This window comes from Thunnus maccoyii, chromosome 13 (genome assembly GCF_910596095.1).
Source record: "Thunnus maccoyii chromosome 13, fThuMac1.1, whole genome shotgun sequence".
NCBI lineage: Eukaryota > Metazoa > Chordata > Actinopteri > Scombriformes > Scombridae > Thunnus > Thunnus maccoyii.
In genome coordinates this window covers 18,920,963-18,936,913 of record NC_056545.1, presented here as the reverse complement: position 1 = coordinate 18,936,913, position 15,951 = coordinate 18,920,963, and the positions used below count along the sequence as shown (strand labels likewise).

General features: G+C 39.4%; 1 protein-coding gene across 1 annotated transcript; it reads left to right on the top strand.

Annotated features, from left to right (window-relative positions):
- Positions 1–1,755: 1,755 nt before the first annotated feature.
- slc47a1 (solute carrier family 47 member 1) lies at positions 1,756–15,849 on the top strand. Its single transcript, XM_042432331.1, has 17 exons — positions 1,756–1,950; positions 2,347–2,448; positions 5,806–5,874; positions 5,991–6,139; positions 6,719–6,761; positions 8,633–8,677; positions 9,842–9,939; positions 10,609–10,706; positions 10,866–10,979; positions 11,397–11,464; positions 11,561–11,669; positions 12,021–12,096; positions 12,187–12,256; positions 12,395–12,527; positions 14,029–14,123; positions 14,583–14,687; positions 14,805–15,849. The coding sequence occupies exons 1-17, from the start codon at positions 1,756–1,758 to the stop codon at positions 15,177–15,179; spliced, it is 1,944 nt and encodes a 647-aa protein (XP_042288265.1). The 3' UTR covers positions 15,180–15,849.
- Positions 15,850–15,951: the final 102 nt, after the last annotated feature.

Genomic DNA, 15,951 nt, shown 5'->3' with positions numbered 1-15,951 from the left:
AGTGAACCGTTGTGTCTACACAGGAGGCGTTCAGGTACATTGTTGAGTGTAGGTCACCTGCGTTTTGGAACGGGCACTGCACTAATTAATATTAAACAATAATGCCAACAGTCAATATCGTACAGTGTTTATCTCCTGTGTTAATCACAACATTACAATAAAGATGAGATTGATTTGAAGGCAGCAGACATATCACACCTTGTTATCATTAGTGCTGTTATTACTTTTTCTCAAATACATTTGGATTCCCCTCTGCCCTGTCTTAATCCAGAGCTCACATATAAGCTTCTTAAAATGGTAGGCCTGTATCTGCCAACCCTATATTCAGTCTTTGACAGCTTCTTATACTTGCTCTACAAAAATCCCTTCTGTAATGTTGACTGAGCAGAGAAAGTCATATTAGTCATGCCATCTTCAAACTTCCAACTTCTTTGCTGATATATTTGCATTTAATAAACATAATTTAAAGGGATTATAAGCATGGATTTTTTACAATCAGAGCCTATAATATTCAGTTGTTGACAGCTCTTATACCTGCTCTTTAAAAAAATCCTTACAAAGATCAAAGATCAAAGGTTAGCAGCAATTGCAACATAGCCGACAAAGACAAATGTGGTGTTGCACAACTGACTAGCCAGTAGTCTATATACTACATAGAAAATGCAGGGATCTCCTCTTTCTTGTAGCATACAAAGACCTGAGGCCTCTTCAGCTGTAATGTGTAAGCTGATAGCTGTGCTTGTGACCTCTGTCATACTAATGAACAGTTTGATCACCTGGACTTTGCAACAGACATGATCTGAAGGTGAATTTGGCCTTGCTGTTATTACAAATGATCCAACTGTTGATGCAACACAGGCGCTAAAGATAAATATCACTGATTAAATCAACACTGTGACTCAGTCAGTGTCATTCATTTACATAAGTTAAAGATACCTGTTGAGGCTGGTGAATAAATGTTAAAGTCAGTAAAAAAAATAGATGAGTGTAGGTTTGTGGGCACGTGTGACTATGTTTGTGTATGTGATAACTGCATGAGTAGGGTAACTAAAGTCAATGGTCAAAGTACACTCAGAAGCAGATATGATCAGTGGCACAGACACACACACACACACACACACACACACACACACACACACACACACACACACACACACTCACACACACACAAACACAAATACCATAGTTACCCTGTAAGTAATTTATCAAAGGCTGCAGAGTTTATGCCATCAGAGCTCTTTGTGTACACTGTATAAACAGGCATTCTTCGTCAGATTATTACTGAGCCCGGTAAGACCACACACACACACACACACACACACACACACACACACACACACACACACACTGGAATACAAAAAAAATGTTCAAAAAGCACTGACAATGTTTCAAAAAGAAGAAATATTCAGATTGTTTTACCTCCTTAACTATCATGAAACATTCATTAGTCCTGCTTTGACTAAAAAGACTTTTGTTCACTCCCTGTCACTCCCTCTGTTTTCTTTTCCCCTCTCCTTTATTCATTCTCTTATCCCCCCTCCCTCCTCCAAACCACATTATTTAATCAATAACTTTGAAGAAGTGCATGTGTTGTATTTCTAAACCCAGATAGACTCACGGCCCCTCTTACCCTTGCTCTCTCTTTCCCCCCTCCCTCCCTCCCACCCTACCTCCCTCCCTCCCTCCCTCCCTCCCTCTGTTGTCCCTTGGCTTTTCTCCCTCCTCTCTCCCTTCTGTCTTCTTTCCTGTGTTTGAATGGAGAAGCTGGGTTCCCCGGAACCTGCAGACCCCTCGCCGGGTGCAAGGCCGGTTGCTGGGGTTTCAGTTGAGGGAGACGAGGAGGCGACAGCGGTCAGCTCCAAACTCTTTCGGTGTGCATGTGTGAGACGTTGGCTACCACTGGCCTACAGAGAAGAACTCTACCAAGTCTTACGGCTCACGGGCCCACTGGTGAGTAGGGGAAAGTTGAAGTGTTGGTGGGGGGGCAATTGGTATGTTATTCATAAAGTGCTACGGTTGTAGAGTATTCAGTCACTGTATTCTTTTGTTGCAGAGTTACTGTTGAATGTGCACTCTTATCTATATACAATCTAACAGTGCAATCAGCTGCTGTTCTGAAATACTCAAAATAAACAGTATGTACAAGGTGAAATAAAATGCTGGCTATGCTGTGTGGTAGTGCAGACCAGTCTGTGCCCGGTGATCTGACTGCTCTCTGACTTCACTTTTCAGAGTACAGATAAACTGTTTAAACTTAGTTAATAGCAATAATTTGCTGCATCAGTTTCACCTGGTCATTGATGGACTGTTTGGAAATTAGTCAAATGTTTCTGCTTGTTTCTACAGCTGCTGTCTCGGATTCTGAACTTCCTCCTGCCGTTCGTTATCACCATATTCTGCGGTCACATTGGCAATGCAGAACTGGCTGGATATGCACTGGCCTCAGCGGTACTATCTCTACATGCATGTAGACTAATTGATTTTACTTACTACCACTACTCTTTCTACTTCCTGTGCTGCTACTATTCATGCTGCTCTTTCTGTTGATACTATACCATTTCCCCTTCTCCTCACCATATATTAATAAGTATCTTTTGAGTGTGTGAGTGTGCTGGGAGGGCAGTGGACATTCACTTTCAGTTGTGCAGGTCTTCAATTAGTGGTATAATGTGACCTCTAATGCTCAATTTATGTATCTTTAAACACCAAACAGGCAAAGGGACCTAGCAGTACTCTGATTTTATATTCCAAAAAGGCACAGAATCATTTCAATCTTTCTATCAGCATCTGCCATCATGCATTCACATGGAGTAAAGACATGGAAAAAACAGCTAAAATAGTAAAGAGCTGCACTTGTAAAGTTAACAAACCAGTATGTTTTCTGAACGAAACATGTAATGAAATTTAAATATTTTTACAAACATGTTTACAGACAACAAGAGTATCCTTTTAAGTCCTTGTGATTTGGATCAGGCTGACAAATCCTGCTTTAAACTAGAACCAGAAGTCTATATGCCTCCAGGCTTTGTGTAGTGTGTAGTTGTGTAGTGTTAGTTTCAAGCTATAGATACAGATGGGTGACAAACTAAAGGAAAGACCAACATAAATGTCCTAGTAAGGCGCTGGGCAAAAACGCAGCCCCCTTCATTCACATGAATGAGGCCAGTCTGGGAATGCAGCGTGGGTGCCAACGCAAAGGGCTCCAGGATAAAAAACGTAGGGTCATTTGGTAAAATAGCTGCATGTGGCTCAATAATACGCAACATCATGCAGCGATTCGGTGGCCAATCAAACACATGCAAGTGCACGTTCTGGGTAGATTACTTTGTGACATGGACGCTGTATTTCTCCTGAGGGTAACTAGCTTAGCAGATTGCAGTACCTGCCCTCTTACCTTCTGACTCGTGTTTTGGTGTTGTTGGCTACCTTTAAGTCACATACTTATATGTATGAAATTGTTAATAAATAAATTATAATGATTTCATTGTACCATTGAAAATATTAATTAGTACTTGGATATACAGACGCATACAGTAGCAGAACAGAGATTAATTTAATTCCTATGAGTAAATTAACTCATTTTATTAAACAGACTGGTTAAATTGGCCAAAAAAAGTAGAAAAAAACACATTTTACACTTTCCCCCTGCATTACCTGAGGTTTATCCAAAAGCAGAGTGCAATATCTGCATTTTTTGGTATTATATAGATTCTATGGCAATTGTCTTTTTGGGTAAAATAATTATCCTAAAAAGGTATAAAACTAAGGTATAACAACCTTTCTGTCTGTTACACAGTTTGCCTCAAAACTTTAAACCAGTACAAATTCATGGAAGCCACCAGTTGGTTTTCTTGGTGGTTAGAAGGCAGTACCTTGTATGCCTTCTGTATTATAGGCTGTTCAAGTCCTTGGCTAACTTGTTAGCAAGCAGTTGGTTACTTTCACATCAAACAAAGCAATATATACAATCTATTAGTGGTATTTTTCTCCAATATTCACAAGCCTTTTTAATTATAGATTTTATTTCATCAGAAAATTTAATTAGGATTGAAGTCTCTTTTGCAAGACCAGGTTGACGCATATGGAAAATATCAACTCTAGTTTAGTCTGCTATCTTGGTCTTTAAAATGATCTGGCTTGCTACATGTTCAACTCCTTTCACTTGTCACTCATTTACTTTGGCTCTCTGCCACTTGGCACAGGGCAAATAGTGTAAAGTTGGTTTATGTGAGCATGTGTGTTGGGAGCGGCTCCCTTAGCTCACAACGTGGAGTCGTGAGAGCTCTTGGCACCAAACTATACGGACCTGCAAACCAAAGCAATGAGTTGTAATTGGATGAAAGCTGCAATGAGCTGCAGGCTGGGGTGTTGATTCTCAGTGGGATTACAGGTGCAAATTTAATTAAATCTTAATATTAAGAACTTGATAGAGCTTTACGCATTTCACAATCCAAGTTTACCTTCTATTTCTGACTGAGTAGACCGGGAAAAAGATCTAGACACATAAACCTGATCAACACACAGAAAAAGTTTCCAAAAGGCTTCTGCAGAAAGATGCTCTGTTGTACTATGTGAATCATGGCAAACTCTCCGGACTGGGCCAAGAAATCCCCCTGTGACATTGTGGTTTGAAAACTTTCAGAAGGTATAAGGGGCCAATGAACATGGAACAGAAGTCTTTTGCCTTTTGAGGCAATCCCTTAAAAGGCAAAATGTTCTGCACCTTGAGACTACAGAGACATGAAAGCAGACATCTTTAAAATAAGTCACGGTACACCTCTTCAGCTGCATGCATTCTGTTGGCTGAGACATTGGATCAGTCTCACATCTCTAGTTTTCTTGGGTACAACAGAAAACACAGAGTTCATTCATACTGCTTGTAGCAGTCATGAATATCCTGACACAGGGTGCTCATGTCCACTGGGGAGATCACAATGGACTGAGGTATGATACAATGAGGTGGGACACAATGAAACCGGAGTAAATAGGCCAGCTGAAGTGCCCTGCTTTGCTACATAAAGACTACATACCCTGCGGACCCAATCCAGTCAGAGTGGTCAAGCTCATGTTGAGTCATCAAAGTACCAAATATAGGTACAGCCAAGAAAAAAATCTGTGTGCACAATGAAAATAACACTTTGCTGGGAAACATCCCTGCCATTTACTATCATATTATTCGAAATAAAGCGCATCATGTCTCAGAGTGGGTAAAATCATATGGATGAGGCAGGGTCTCCTCCTATGCATTGGTTTTGATTTTAGGGAGATAGCAACAAATCATATATTGCACTTGCAATCAATCTAATTAGGTTTCCTTCTCTGTCCTACAATTTCCTCCTGCCAGGATACTGTACACTAATTCCTCCAATAACCCTACTTCACTTGAGACACAGCAGGCTTTGCTGCTTTATCCTCGTGAAGCATTTTTTTAAAAAACGGAGTTGCTCTGCTCCATAAAAACATAAAAATCTGCTGATCCATAGGCTTTTCCACCCTTGCTGCATCTGCCCCACAGCAGTGAGCACACAGTGCCTGCAGGATTGCTTTTGTGATCCAACTGTCAGTCCTTTTCTACTTAATAGTGTTCAGGAACTATGGAACCACATTCACATTAGTTGCTAAAACATCAGAGGTATAAGAAGGATGGGTGTCCTTAGACCACATTAATGTAAATATTACTCAGTTTATGGACATAAAAAAGGACAACAAGCAAATAAAATATGAACAGTAATAGTTTATAACTAAAAACAAATGTTCAGTTGTTGTTCTCTGATGTTTTTTTGTATTTGATTTCCCACCCCTCAGACCATTAACTTGACCACAACCCCAACAGGCTTAGGCCTTGCTTTGGCTTGTGACACGCTCATTTCTCAGGTGAGCACAACACATTTTCGGTGTCTTATTGTCATTGTGCATTACCTAAACAAGGGTTTTAATTTTGAACCTGTGTAATCAGAGTCTCAATTCTGTGTATCATTTGTGTTTTGCAGACATTTGGTGGTAAGAATATGAAACGTGTGGGAGTAATCCTCCAAAGGAGTTCATTGATCCTGCTGCTGTTTTGTCTGCCATGTTGGGGTGTTCTCATCAACTCTCACAACTTACTACTCATCATACACCAAGAGGATGAGGTGGCCAGGTAAATTCATGGTTTATGAAACTGATACATTAATACTTTAGGTGTATGGGCCAGCGTAAATGCAGATGATGTGAGGACGAACTGTTGGTTAGGTTGCTTAAGGTAAAGAACAAGACCCATACTTTATCTTTAGTGCTACGGTTGTTAATCTTATCAGCAACACTATTGATGTCTTACGTATGTATTATTGCAGTCAGTGTTCAGCTGAGCATATACATTTAAGTGTATGTATATGATGTGTATATCTTATGAATATGTTTGCACTTTAGACAGTTGGATATGTGAATCTGCCTGCAGTCACCAACCCAATGTCAAAAAGGATCAAACATATAATAATTAGATTTTCTCATTTAACTTAATTTATTATATTTTGAGGAACTAAAGCAAATAAACAGCAATTTAATGTGAACAGACATGTCATTATTCAGGCTTTTCTATTTCCATTTTTTTTAAATCTTTCATTTGAAGTATAGAAAAAAAATCACGGACACACTGATGCAAACACCTATAGTTCTCACCTATAAACTTTCAGAAAAAGGCTCTATTAAATTAATGTCACTCTGTTTTCCTCCCTTTCAGAATTGCCCAGCTCTATGTGACTGCATTTCTACCAGCTGTTCCGGTAAGTGCACTGAAGTGAAACTCTCCCAGCGTCTGAAAAATATAGCACGCTCTCAGAGGGATAGAAAACGTTACTGCCCAATTAGTAATATTGGCTCATTAGGATATACAGTAAGAGTATAGTCGGTTTTCCCCTTTTACAATCAAGGACGCATGCATGGCAGGGAGGCAGAAGACACGTGATTTATAAATGTGTAAATGTTAGCATAAAAATGTATTGACTGATCATAAAAACATTATCACAGAGTCTGACAGACTTTCGGGCTCTTCATTGGACAGCCATAAACACAGTAACAGAGTGAGCTGTCTTACCTTAAAATGAGCGTTTTTTAGTACAGTTTTAGTGCAGAAACATCCACCACCTTCATAAAAATCCAGGACTCTGACCAAATCACTGAAGGTAATGGCTAATTCTCCACTCTGAGCTAAGAGGGAAGTTTCCCTCTTGGGATAATAAACATTTTTTGCCCATTACCTCCGTCATTTTTGCAGTTTAAGGCACACACTGTAAATAACTTCACATGTTCTCATAAGCTCTCAGTTACTCTGATTTGTTTTTTGCCCTCCGCATTCAAAGAAATCACTAAGAAATGCAAATCAAGTTTACTATGTTGGTGCCCTAGGAGAGATTTTAGATTGGACCCCCCCAAAAAGTGCAACAATAGTTCCTTCAGTCCTAGAACTTCAAAAATGAATTCACACCAAAATGAAGCGCAACAGTAGCTCAGACAAAGTCCTCCCAGTCTACTGGACAAAAAGGCAAAGAGGGGGTCAACGTGCCGTTCAATTGAGTGTTTGGTGGCATGGCCTGAGGTAGCACATGAAGTTTGGTGGATGTCGGGTGAAAACTGACTGACCAGTAAGGCTCTGAAAATCAAACCAGATGAAAACTCATGTAAGTCAACAAGGAGAAAGAGAGAAAAAACAATAAGAAGGGTGAACAAGGGAGAAGCAAGCACACCTGTTGGTAAGAAAAAAAACAAAAGAAAAACACGTCTATTTGGCACCCTAGGTGACCGAGTATGTGGCCTATGTATGTGGCTGCTCCTGGGTAATGTCCTTGTCTGGAAGCAACAATTGGAGCAGCTTTGATGACCAACTAAGTCTTTCAGCTTCTCAAAAGATCTGATGAGCTCACCAGTACTTGGAGGCACTGACATTGCAAAGTGTTGGTCAGTTAAATACCGAAAGATACAGCACTCTCTGGCCTCATCTTCAAGTGTGTTGCCCACTATAACCCACTGTCACTGTGAGTAACTGGATCAAGCATTTACAGTCACCCAATTTCAATGATAACTTTGGGTCACTTTTCCATTTTTATAATGCTTGAAGGATGTCAGGCAACCAACAGGAAATAACTAAGTACAAAATAATCACTCACTGTGTAGAAAAAAAAACAACAACTTTTGTTTCCTCCAGTTCTCTCCATGACCTCTCTGGTGCATAAAATACAGTAAATTAAGGAAAAGCATGAGTAGCTGCATCTTTGCAGTAATGGGCATTATGAGTTTGTATGCATTGTTAGATGCATCAAAAAACTACGCCTGCCTGCACTCTGCATGTTCTGTATGAATGCCACAATGACTCAAAGGCTAGATATTTACCACCTTAATTTGACTGAGATAATCCAGGTATAGTGTTTATATGACAGGTGTAGTTATTGGAATATTCCTCATTTAGGTGTTTTTCATCATTTTATTAGCATGCATGTTAACTCTGGTCTATTTACACACAACATATGAACATTTGGAAATCTATGAGTAGCATAGGGTTAATAAAGTTATGTTTACTGTTAAATTACATCTTTCTCTGCTTATCAAAGTCTACCTTTTCCATCCTGTAAAATATTCACTTTGTCTTTTCCTGCTACAGGCCATGTTCCTGCACCAGCTGCAGGTCGCCTACCTACAAAACCAAGTAAGTTCATGTTGATTCACCACCATCAGATTGACAATTGTGGTCTGGAGCAAAATGTCTTCAATGGATTGCTATGAAATCTTGTTAAGGGGCCTTATTCACAAAGTGTTAATCTTACCATTAGGAGCCCTCGTAAAAGTTCCTAGCAAAGAGTTTCCTCTTAAAAAAAATGATGAAAATAAAGACGGAAAGAAGCTTCCTAGAATGGCCATTGAATTAAAACATTTAAATTATATTACTTAAACTGAATCAAATTAAATTATGTATTTGTTTTTTAAAATTAAAAAAAATAAAATAATATATATATATATGTATATATATATATATATATATATATATATATATAAAATAGTGAAAGTCAATTAAATCTTTTTTTAAAGATTATTTTTTGGCATTTTTACTTTTGAAAGTGCAGAGAGACATGAAAAAGGGGTAGAGAATGGGATATAACATGCAACAAAGATCTGCAACAGGAATTGAACCGCGGACAGAACTGACAGACAGCTGAGATATTCTTATTGAATTGTTTTAATTTGTCAGTGTGTTGATTTGATTCTTATTAACTCACCCACCATCTAAATATGCTCGTTATAGTTGCATTTTTCTAAAACACTGATGCAATTAGGCAAATTGTTTGCAGTAATAGACTGAGTGTGAACAGGTTTTCGTGGCTTTGTGAGTTATCTTCTGCTAAATCCTGAGTACTGAACCAAGTCGGCCTCATCTGCATAACCCAATATATCGTTCATGTCCCAATAGCCTTTACAGGCCCACAAAATCAATGACCATTTAACCTGAGGGTGCCAAAATACACAGGTCTAAGTATTAAAGAGAAGCAACTCATGACTTTTCACATGCAAACTTAATTTGTACTGGTTATAGTATTGACTTTTGTTTTACCATTAGAGCCAACTGCACAATTACACATTAGGCTGAACATGCTTAACATTCAATTGGTAAAAATAAGCATGTAACCATTGTCACTGTGAGCATGTTAGCATTCAGTTAAAACCACAAGTTGTTTTGGGGAAACTAACTAAATCACATCACAAGTTTTAATTTGTCTATATTATATAGAACCTGTATAAATAATATGCTGTTTGAATATTTGCTCTTCAGTTTGGATAGCTGATTTCTGACTCCATGTCTTTTTTTGTCTGTTAGGGGATCATTCTGCCTCAGATGTACACAGCAGCCGTAGCAAACGTTTTGAACTTGGGGGTCAACTACATCTTAATTGTCGTCTTCCATTTGGGTGTTGTGTAAGTGTGTCGTGCTGCTTCTCTTCACCTTTTCATCTTTGTCAGATCATGTCTTGCTTATGTTTTATGGTATCAGGCTTCAAGTGATGATGAAATATAGTTGTTAAGCCTATATAGCATTCAAAGCGGAGAAGCTCTCCTTCTCTCTCCTGATCATCTCACTGTTGTTCAAATAGGAGGGGGCTGGGGGCTGATGCATAGCCAGGAGTTTGGACAGAAGAGAACAGGAGGTCAGAGAGCCCATTATCCATTTTAATCTATTTTACAAGAATGATTTGGGTTTTTTTTGTTAAAATACAGTCAGCAGTACACTGATGTTTGTTATCTTTGTACTTTATTTAGAGAGGGAGGCAGAGTAGGGCAGAGATGGAAGAGAAAGCTGTGAGAGGAGTTGATCCTGGTCCAGCTGGACAAACATTTGATTCAACAGGCAGTCGATTTGACCAATCGGGTCTCTGTGGTCATGGACTCCTGCTAATTTTCAAGACTTATTCTCAGACACTAAGGCATCTAGTATGCTCATACCATACTGTAACTTTAAGTACCTCGATGCTGCTGACCTCCTCTGACTCCTCAGGGTGAAGTCCTGTCCTGTCATAGGTAATGTAGAACAACACTAGACATCCCTCCAGTATTTACATGAAGATGTTCTGTCATGTTTGTTTGCAGTGGATCAGCAATCGCTAACAGCCTCTCTCAGATCAGTATCTGCCTGCTGTTGTATGGCTACATCAGATGGAAGAACCTCCACAAGGAGACATGGGGAGGTGAGACCTATACATACACACTGCATTCACTGTTATACACACACATGTGAATATCTAATACTACATCAGCATCTTGTGTTTGAATCTGTCTTCAGTAATCTGTCGTCCTCTACAGGCCACAGTGAGTGTGATTCTTTGTATGTGTGAAACTCTAAACAGGCTGGTCCACTGACTGTCTGCAGGAATGGGGCACCTATATGAAGCTGGCTATTCCCAGTGTCTTCATGGTCTGCTTTGAATGGTGGATCTGGGAGGTTGGAGGTTTACTTGCTGGTCAGTGTTTTTTTTTGACACACATTTGCTTTTGTATTTTCAAAATTTTCTTACTTTTAGGGCTGCACGTAACAATTATTTTTATTATTGATTAATCATTTAGTCAACAAAACATCAAAGGTATCCCTCATCTGCAGTAGCCGAGATGCGATGAAATTGCCTTATTTGCTCAAATAAAATTCAGGTTTTTGGTTATGGACACTTCTTCACCAGCAGTATGTTAATAATTTAAAATTAAGAAAAACTCATGATTACATCTGTTCCATTTTACATTTGTGATACCCGGAAACATCAACTTGCTACATGCAGTTTACTGAATGTAATTGGTCAAACATTTGTGAAATGTTTCTTGGTGTACTTTCCAGGTTTAGTGATAGAGTCTTTGTAAACATCTCAATCTGACCTTTATCATATCAGGTGTACTCGGCGAGGTGGATCTTGCTGCACAGCATGTGATGGCGGAAATAGCAGCCATAACATATATGGTATGTATTTGTCCTCTTGAACATTTACGCACATCTCATTATTTAACTCTACCATGTAAGTTATTGTAACCAAATAATTACACGGGGTCCTCACAGTTCCCTCTAGGTATCCATGCAGCTGCCTGTGTGCGTGTTGGGAATGCTCTGGGAGCCGGGGACACGGCCAGGGCCATAGTCACCTGCAAAGTGACACTCGTTCTAACAGGTGTGATGACAACATATACACATGTAAACACAAACATACATTATTAATACAATTTATACCATGGCTTCTGAGAATTCTCAATTCTGATTGGCTAGCAGGTGTCCATTAATTTCCGGTAATCGCACAGTGTAACTGGACACCCGTGTAGTTGTTTTATTGGCACCAGCCAATAAAACTCAACTAAACTCAACTCAAGAACTATTTGTTATTTGTATAACCACTAAGAAATAGACCAATAAAATAAAAACACGCAAATTTAATTTCAAATACTTGTGTGAATCACCCACTACATTTGTGAAATGTCCAACTTGTTGGGTATTATCCCTTTATAATGTAATTTCTTTGCTATAGGAGTGCTTGCTGTGTTCCAGGGTATCGTCATCGCTGGCTATAAGCCAGTCGTCGGCTACATATTCACCTCTGATGAGTGAGTTTCAAACCAGTACAGACACATACATCCTTCCTGTACCAAGTAAAGGCAACTCTGTATTTGATACTCTCCTTCTACTGCCTGCAGAAACATTGTGGCGATTGTCTCGGAGAGCCTCACAGTCTACATGTTTTTACAGTTCTTTGACGCACTTCTGGTATGTCAGAACAAAACAAATGTTCTTGTCTTGTTTTACAATGAGCCATTGTGTTGTACGGCACACAGAGCTGTTTGCTGGTCTTGTTGAATCAGTGTCTTTTTTTTTCTCTTTATCTCAATCCGTGTGTGTTTTCAGTGTGTCTGCACAGGGATTCTTGTAGGATCTGGGATGCAGAAAATTGCTGCCTTGTCCAACTTGGTGTCTTACTACTGCATAGGTTTGCCACTGGGAATAGCTCTGATGTTTCCTGCCAAGCTCAGAATATTAGGTAACTCTTTCATTCCCATTTTTCTCTGTATATTTCTGCATGTAAATAAAAACAGGTAACCTGTTATTCCTGTGATCTTACTTAGTAAAATTAAAAGAATTAGGTAAGTACCATAAAGTTCAGATAAACAATCTACGCTTACTTCAAGTGTATGGCAGGAATCTGACCTTGTGGACAGGGACAACAAACAAGGTGATTTTAAAGGGGACATATCATGCTTTTTGTGATTTTCTGATATTTTTATACTGTTATAATGTTGGATGTCTATATTAAACACAGCAAAAGGTTCAAAACTTGAGGTGAACGTATGTAAAAATGCTCCCTGAAAGTCAATAGCCCAGGCTTCATCCTGCTCTGAACACTTTGTCTGCAAAGTTACCTCTACTTCCTCCATCTGATGACATCAGATTGTTAGCGCATGCCCACAAATGCTGTCTGTTTCATAGTCTTTGTTGCTAAGGTTGGTGATAAGTTTGTTCCACGGGTTGCTCACATTGTCCCTTTGGATATTTCCGATCGGATTCTGGCTTGAACATGTGCAGATGTATTTAGGAAGCTGACATTTTGAGTAAAGATGAGAAAGAAATCCTACTACTATTGTTTATTTACGTAGTCTATGGAACTGCCAGAAGTCTGCAGAGTGGCAGCTTCCTGAAGTTGAAAAATCAGAACAGAGTGTGCTCATCATGAGGGGGAGAGGAGCTAAAATGGCCTGTTTCAGACAGAGGCTGAACTGAGGGGCTGCATTAAGAGCCAGTATAAGATCAATATGGAGTTTTGGAACTGTAAAGCATGTAAAGATATTCCAGTAAAGCCACAGAATAAAAACATAGACCTAGAAATGTGCAAAAACAGTGCTGTACACCTGTATGAATATGATTGGATGTTACAAGCCAGCTGGTAGTCAAGCAGCTAGTGAAAGAGCCTGTAAACCATGAATGAAACAGCTGATGCCAATCAGTCAATGCAAGTTTGACTTCATTGCTCTGCCTGAACTAACATCATGCTCAGAATATTTCACACTTACATGATTTTTTTTCTCAGAAATTAAGCAGTTGTCAGTGATCAATGAGTTGGCCCCATTTACTTCACCACACTACAGACTGGGGCTTTGACTTGATCGTAAATATTTCTTGTATTATCCAATGAGCAGCATCTTTAAAGTGTGTCAGCAGAAGTTGGAAGTGAGTTAGTGTGTCTATATTTAAATCCAGGTTCATTACTTAAGCCCACAAACCCTCTGGGTCCTGCTGCACCAGTCAGAACTTAATTTCCTTCCCTGCGGCCTGCCATTTACCTCCCGCCAGAGTGGAGCTCTTTGCTGTCTACTCAAAGTGTGCGTGTATTGATAAATGTGCACACATGCTTGTTCACATACACACACATTCAAATATGCGTCAAAGCTCTGACCTTGTGAGATGTGTATTTTTTTTTTTAACTTTTAGTTAAACAAGTGAACACGTTAATGTGTGCGCATTTTTATTTGTTTCTCTCCTGTTAGGCTTGTGGCTGGGTATCTTTATATGCCTTATCCTCGAGACAGGTTTTTTCCTCATTCTGATCTTCAAACTCAACTGGAAGAAAGTCACACAGAAGGTACGGTGATCTAATCGTTCTTCAAAACCTTTTGAAATGTTTCCAGAAAAAGGATTTGAGGACAGGAATGTAATTGGGATTATCAAATGAAACTTCCTATTAGGGAAATTTATTGTTGATTGGATCTCCGTCAGGAGACATTCTTATCTGCACTACTGCTATACCAATTGAATTTTGGCAGAATTTTTAATTTTTGTGTTCTCAGTCTATTCATATTAATAAGTGAATATATTTTTGATTTGTCATGGTTTGTCTTTTTTTCTTTTTTGCATAGCATTCTAACTGATCACTCTTAATTAATTCACAAAAAACAGTTAAAAAAATGTTACACACATGCAAAGTAAAGTGGAGTTGAGAGGCAGTGCATTTGTTTTTGGATTATTTGTGAGTGACTGGAGTCTCATCCTTTAAAAAAAAACTTTTATTTGATACATGGACTTCACTCTAACGTCTTCTCAGGCTCAACAGCGAGCTGGAAAGAAAGTGCTGGTGACACCAAAGCGACCTACTAGTACATTGCTGAGTGAAGCGATGCTGCCTGACATCTCTGACTACCCTAACACAGTAAGTGGAGCGTGCAGCATGTGTAGTTAAGCAGAATGTTCTCACTTTGTCTTTGTTCATGTTTGTATCGGTCTATTCACACAATGATTAAACAGCTGCATCTTTTGCGTCCTGAAGGCCCAGTCGGACGGGGAAGAAGCTCCCAGAGCAGATGGCTACAATCCCGTCAACATTCAGGATCAGGAGCTGAAAGCGGGTCATGAGGCTGAGTGCAACAACACAAATGTGCGAGATACCAAGGGGGATGCTGAACAGAGCAAAAACACCTCCAACACCAAACCTAAAGTGCCCCTTTCTGTCACTCAGCTGATTTTACGTCGGGGATCCTCTGCTTTGGTCTCTGTTCTCCTTTTGGCCGTAGGCATTGCTTTCCACATTGCTATCCCAACACCGGAGCCCTCAGCTCAGAGCAGGGCAAACTTTACCCTGAGCTGGGCCAATGACTCGACTCCCACACCACTGGCTCCGTTGGAACTGACCCCAAACCTCTGAGCCATCTCTGACTTCTGAATGTAGACACCTAGTGGCTGGGCACAATTGACACAGTTCTCACAAACGGACACTTTATTCCTTAAGAGAAAAATGCTGAATGCCTTCAAAGTTGCACATCTACTCATAAACCTGGGTTAAACATCCATATACAGCCTGACATGGTCCACTGACTCTGTCTTCTGCAGAGAAAAAGATGTCTCAGTGCTGCACTGCTGAGCAAATCCACAGAAAGCTGGAAGACTAAGACAGGATGAACAAAGACCTTGATACAAAGATCGTGTTTTAACCTGCTCAGTCTGAAATGCTCAACTGGGACTACAAGGTGCACTACAAATCCCTCACTACGAGACCACAGCAGGTGCAGGAGCAGATGTTTTTCCACAGATAGCTTTTGATTTTTCAAACTATTGTTGTCTTGATTTTACATATTGCACTGTGACATTATCTTCTTTCTAACTGACCTTAATCACTGTGTCATGTTTTAACTTTGAGTATCATAAGATTGACTGTAAATATCTGATGTATAATTTACATGTATACATGTAATATGTAATACACAGTATAACCATACATTTTTGCATTTTCTTCTTGTATCACTGCCACTCTATCTTGGTATTCTCCAGGACAGATGTGATTAAGCCAGTCATTTTTTTTACTGTATATTTTTGGCCAATAATGTAATATACTGCACCCAAATCAATAAAAATAACATTTAAAGTGTATAACAATGAAACTAACAACATGGAAGCTCAGGTATGTTGGACTCCAAAAG